Raw genomic sequence first — 5,675 nt, 5'->3', positions numbered from 1 at the left:
AACCTAGGACGGGACGAAAAACTTTTTCGTCTGGGACTAGGTCTGGACGAAAATTTTTTTCGTCTGGGCCTAGGTTTGGACGAAATTTTTTTTCGTCTGGATGAGAAAGTTCTTCGTCTGGGCAATTTTTGTATTTTTTTTTTCTAAAAAAAAAACTAATTTTCGTCTTGAATTTGGTTTGGGCAAAGGAGAAGTAACGCATAATCAACTAATTTCCGTCTTAAAACCGTTCTACAATTACCGCTTCTATCCTAATTCATCCTAATTAAACTAATTAATACAAATTTTTTAAAACAAATTAAGTATAAACGAACGATTACATACCTTTGTTTGAACAAGATGACGGAAATGTGAGGCGGTTTTTTTGTTTTATGTGAGACAGTTTTTTTTTAGAAATTTATAGTGAGAAGTATGCTACATATTTTGGAAAATATGAAGTTTATAAGGGAGAGTTTAAAGTGGGGGCAATTTAGAAAAGTCATTAGAAAATATGGACGATAATTAGTAAAATGTCGACGATGTTTAGGAGGTTGGTTTTTATATTCCCACATCGGAACACTTGTTTACCTTTACGTTTTAAATAGGGGGTAAATTTATAATCAGTGTCACCCAGATCTCCGGAAACACCCTCCCTAACCCGAACCCCAACCCAAACTCCGAAAATGGCGTTCAACCCACTTCGAAACTCCATCAAATCAATCCAATTCCAAACCCTAACTCTCCGATCAACCTTCTCCCACCACTACCGCCCTCTCTCCACCGCCGCCACAGCCGCTGAAACAACCACCGATGATTCCGACGCATCATTCACCTTCTCACAGGATAGCGGCGATGCTATACACCTGAAGAAGGAAACGTCATCGTCATCGTCTTCGGTGACTATGCCGATGTCGTTCATGACGGGTTCAATTGTTGGTAAAAGGTTTTACAACAAAGTGTCAACTAGAGAAGCTGAAGATGGAAATGGTTGGAGTGTTATGCTTGATTATCGAACTCTTAAAACTCCTTCTAAACGCCCTCTTAAGTTGCCCTCTCTTTCTCTCGCTTTCGCCATTGCCGCTGAGTGGGATTATCAGGTATTCCATTTGCTTGTATATTTGTTTACTTTGATTAAAATATCCGACAACAATTGAAATTGGTTATTAACACAACGGTCTGTTTCCAATTGACTGTAGTCGACAATTGCATTGAATGACTGATATTTCATACGAGTACTCCGTATTACAGAAAAGATCAGCCAATTTAGCGAGTCATTTTACTTTATTACATGATTTACATCGTATCTATAGGATAACATGTTGATGTAGTATTTGTTTGTAGCAAACAGATGGAATCAGACCCTTCACGATGCCAATGATGAAGTTGTCCTGCACAGCGTTGGAACGAGTTCCCGTTACGCGCCCAAAGATAATTGACAATTTGATGAGTAAATTTAATCAAGACCTGGTCTTTTGTCGTGCTCCAAAGGACAATGACTTGACCCGTGGTGTCTATGGTATGATCTTCCCCGTTTTCCTTCATTGTTTCAATATCTTTGTTTGTCCCCATGCTTCTAATGCTTGGTGCATACAATGAAATATTACGCAAACCTCTTACCCCTCTTCCAAGGTCCATATCTTTTATGTCTCTAAGGTTGGGGAGTGGATATGGTAGAAGGCTGTATAACCTAAATGCTGCACTGGTGAATGAAGCTCTGACATGAATGTTCGTACAGCCAATATAGTTTTCAATTTTGTTTCGACATTTGGCCAATTGTCTGTATGAGGTTGACAAACAGAAATGACATTTTTATCTGATTGGCCCTATGGTTGAAAATTCAGAGTTTATGTTATAACCAGTCTACCAGAGCCGTGTAGGCGTGTAGCATATGTCATCATGGGTCTATCAGAATAGTTTTGCCATTATTAATGCGGTAGGCTGTGCTGCTGCGTATATTTGGCCCCCTTTAGCGTTGGCCGTAGCTTTTATATAGGCATTGGTGTAATGTTGGTCAAGATTATCCTTTGTATCAGTCCACATGTGGCTCTGTGCAATGTCACACTAAATTCGGAAGCTTTACGACACTATTACTCTTTGCTGTTTGATTGGCGTGGCTCTGGTTATTTTCTTATTTTTCCCATTTGTTTCTCCCTTTATATGTTTGACCTCCGAGCAACTTTTCCTTAGGTTTCATGTTTGCCGACCCAAAACTTTGTGAATAGGGCTTTGTTGTTGTTGTTGGACTTGTTGATGGTACTGTACAGGTCCAATATTCATTGTGCATCTAGAGATGGCATTTTTGCCATCTCTAGATGAATGTATTGTGAAGCAAGGTGGCATGTTTTTCTTTGATCCAGGATATCCAGTGACTTTATAGCGAGAGAAAAGACTTGCAATTATAACATAATCAAACGTATGTAATTCATTTAAAAGGAGGGAGTAGTAGTTTCATATTGTCATATTGCAACTAAAACCTTGGGTGTTAGATGGAAGTTGTTCCAAATAGTGTGCATACCATGACAGACTATGTTTGTTAATTTCGTTGGTGCAGAACGCCAAGTTGAGAAGATAGATCCTTTGCTTAAGTGGATGGAGTCGGAATTTGGCCACAAGCCTGTTGTCTACTCCAGTTTTTTTGGTGGAAAGCAGGATGAAGGTCTTGTAAAAGCCGTGGAAAGTTTATTGAAGAAAGCAGATGATTGTGAACTAGCAGCAATCGATGCTTTGACATCATCATCACACTCTTTAACTATTTCAATTGCTATAATTCGTGGTAGATTGAAGATTGAGGAGGCTATTGAATTGATTCGGCTTGAAGAAGATTTACAGGTAAATGTTATGGCCTCTTAAGTTACTTGATTGAACCCGTACACCGGAGTTGGCTTCTGAAGCCTATATTATTTAAGCCCTCCCTTCCCCTTTCCTCCTGTTTCTTTTAGATCACCTGATATGGTATATGATAAAACATAGTCTCACTAGACTATAATAGTAAATATGCTTCTTATAAGGTGACGAAGCAGTCACTCATCACAATTTATGGTTCTGGACATAAATTCCATCATAGGTTGTCATCCAAAACAGTGTTTTTTTTTTAGGATTAATTAATGTGAATAATCCATACTATGGGGGGTCTTCTTATATTAAATCAAAACTATGTATTAACTCACTTTAATCCAAACTATCATACATTCTTCCCATATTGCACCTAAGTGACCGGCTACCTGAGGAACTGGTCTTTCCTTCTACATAACATAACCCACCTTAGTTCCTTTTTCCTTTTCCTTCTTAGCCATTAACTTTCACCATTTTCTTCTACTCTACGGTCTCTGTCGTCACATAAATTGATCCGTGCATTTTTAATTACCTAAAACAAACCAAAACGACATGCCTCAACGAATAAAATGCCATTGCACTTAAATGAAACAAAGGATAAGACCGTCTTTTTCATCCTCATTTCTCCCTATGGCCTCTACAAAAATCACCAAACTTCAGAACTTGGTTGGGTCGATCAAACGACAACAACGCAACTAGAAGCGGAGGCGGTCTCGGTGGCTGGAGTTGTGCGTCTTACGGACAACAGGGGGGGAGGTGGTGAGAATTGGGAGCTCCTGCTGGTTCGATCAGACATCAGGTTATTGTTGTTGTGGTGATACATGGCTGGTGGTTGTAATTGATGCTTGCTGTAGTCGAATAAGGCGAACTTGTGCTTGGGTTTCGATTCCGAGTTCGAGCTCGGAACCGTGGTGTTTAACCATGGTGCTGAAGGAGGTAGAGCAAAGGAGTGTGGTGGCAACTTGGGCTAGGTGATGTACGACGGAGACGAGGTGTTGATGGCGAGAGCGGTGCCGTCGAGCCTGGTGTCGTGCGTGGTAGAGGAGGAATTGAACATGATGGTTGAGAATAGAGGGATGAGACGGTGGCGTTGTGATGATTATGGTGGTGCGCTCGTATTGAGCTTTAGTCTTGTGCTCTTGTTAATTTGGAACCGTTTTCATGGAGAGTGTGAATTGTCTTGTTTGTCCAAAAGTTGGTGACATAGATAGAACATGGCAGGCCAATACCAGTTTCAATGAGGATCCTCTGTCCCATTTGGTGTCCCATTCTGTGTCCCACTCCATTCGTATCTTGACACATCACTTGTTGCAAATAAAAAATATACAATAAATTAAGAAGGGGAAGAACCGGTAGGGGAGAGAACAAAGAACAGGAAGAAATGGAGAGGAAGAAGATTGTTACAAAGATGAAGGAGGCTGACTTTTTAAATAAAAAAGGGATATTCTCTTGTGTACCCCTGAACTTTTTCGTTTTCTAAGGTGTACCCCTCGTTTTTCACAAAAAAACTTTGACCGACAATAATTCTCTCTTACGAGTTCAGAAAACGGTAATTTTTTTTTTCAAACCAATTATCTCGTCAAGGCCTTAAATTTGAAAAAAAAATTACCGCTTTTTGAACTCGTAGCCGGTAGTTATGGTTGGTCAAACATTTTTTAACGAATAAACTTTGACCGACCATAATTCCGTAGTACCAGTTGAGACGTCGGTGATTTTTTTTTCAAACTGAAGACCACTTTAAGACGGTCAATTTGGAAAAAAAATTTATCGTATTCTGAATTTGTAGCCAAGAGTTATTAACAGTCAAAGTTTTTTTGCATGAAAAGAGGGGTATATCATAGAAAATGAAAAAGTTAAGGGGTACACGAGAGAATATCCCAATAAAAAAATACAAATTACCGAGATGAGCAGGTAACAAAATGGACAAGTGCAATCAGTGAAGAAAGTAGGGTAGTTAAGATTAAGGTGGGTTAATGCATAGTTTGGATTAATATAAGAAGACCCCCTATAGTATGGATTATTCTCATTAATTAATCCTTTTTTTTTATTATATTTTTTTTTTAAGAAATAGGGTTAAGGTTGCGTGCATGCACTCCCTTGCCTCGTCATAGGCAGGAGTCTTTGAGGCATTGGGTTAATATTCTTGTTGTAACTTAAATGATCACTTACAAGTTCAAGAAACCTACTATCGTAGATCTTATTCTAAGAAACCTACAGAGTATTATATATCAAGAAGATGAGCTTTTTCTTGCTGCAGGTTGATAAATGGGGTCTTGTTGAGGGTGGTCATGACATCGATGTTGCTGATCTTAAGGCACAAATATCATCGGCTGCTGTTTTTCTAGGCCTTTCAAGGAAGACATGATATTATGCTAGTCAGCCCCCAAAAGAAAACAGTATGTTCCACAACTTAGTTTAATTCCATCATTTTTGTACGTCTTTTTTGCATTAGAGGTTGTATTGGAACAATACCCACCACACATGGAGGTTTTCTTATTGAACCTTTGTAACTGATGGAGTTAATAATCTGTGTCTACATTTGTGTACGTCAACTGAGATGAAGAAAAGCAATATAGGTTGCTTACTTGTATCATTTTCAAATACTTGTTGCATTATATTTCTGTTATTCATCCATGCGGATTCTGAGCTCCATTTTTGAATGAGGTTGCATTGTATACTGCTTGTAGAATGATGTTCTGTTATAGTGCCTTTACTATAAGCAGCGACCTCTCCTACATTTATATTGTCCGTCCCCATTTAACGATACTCAACAGATATTAATTTTGGATAATACAACATCACCGCGCTAGTCCCAAAATGATTTGGAGTCGGCTGACATGAATCATCATTTGAAAGTGTCCAGG

General features: G+C 38.9%; 1 protein-coding gene across 1 annotated transcript; it reads left to right on the top strand.

Annotated features, from left to right (window-relative positions):
* Positions 1-445: 445 nt before the first annotated feature.
* LOC141606459 (uncharacterized) lies at positions 446-5,445 on the top strand. Its single transcript, XM_074425603.1, has 4 exons — positions 446-1,076; positions 1,321-1,495; positions 2,531-2,808; positions 5,069-5,445. Exons 1-4 carry the CDS (start codon positions 663-665, stop codon positions 5,174-5,176), a joined length of 975 nt encoding a protein of 324 aa, XP_074281704.1. The 5' UTR covers positions 446-662; the 3' UTR covers positions 5,177-5,445.
* Positions 5,446-5,675: the final 230 nt, after the last annotated feature.

The sequence above is a fragment of the Silene latifolia genome, chromosome 1 (genome assembly GCF_048544455.1).
Source record: "Silene latifolia isolate original U9 population chromosome 1, ASM4854445v1, whole genome shotgun sequence".
Taxonomy (NCBI): Eukaryota; Viridiplantae; Streptophyta; class Magnoliopsida; order Caryophyllales; family Caryophyllaceae; genus Silene; species Silene latifolia.
This window is presented reverse-complemented; position numbering and strand designations above follow the sequence as displayed.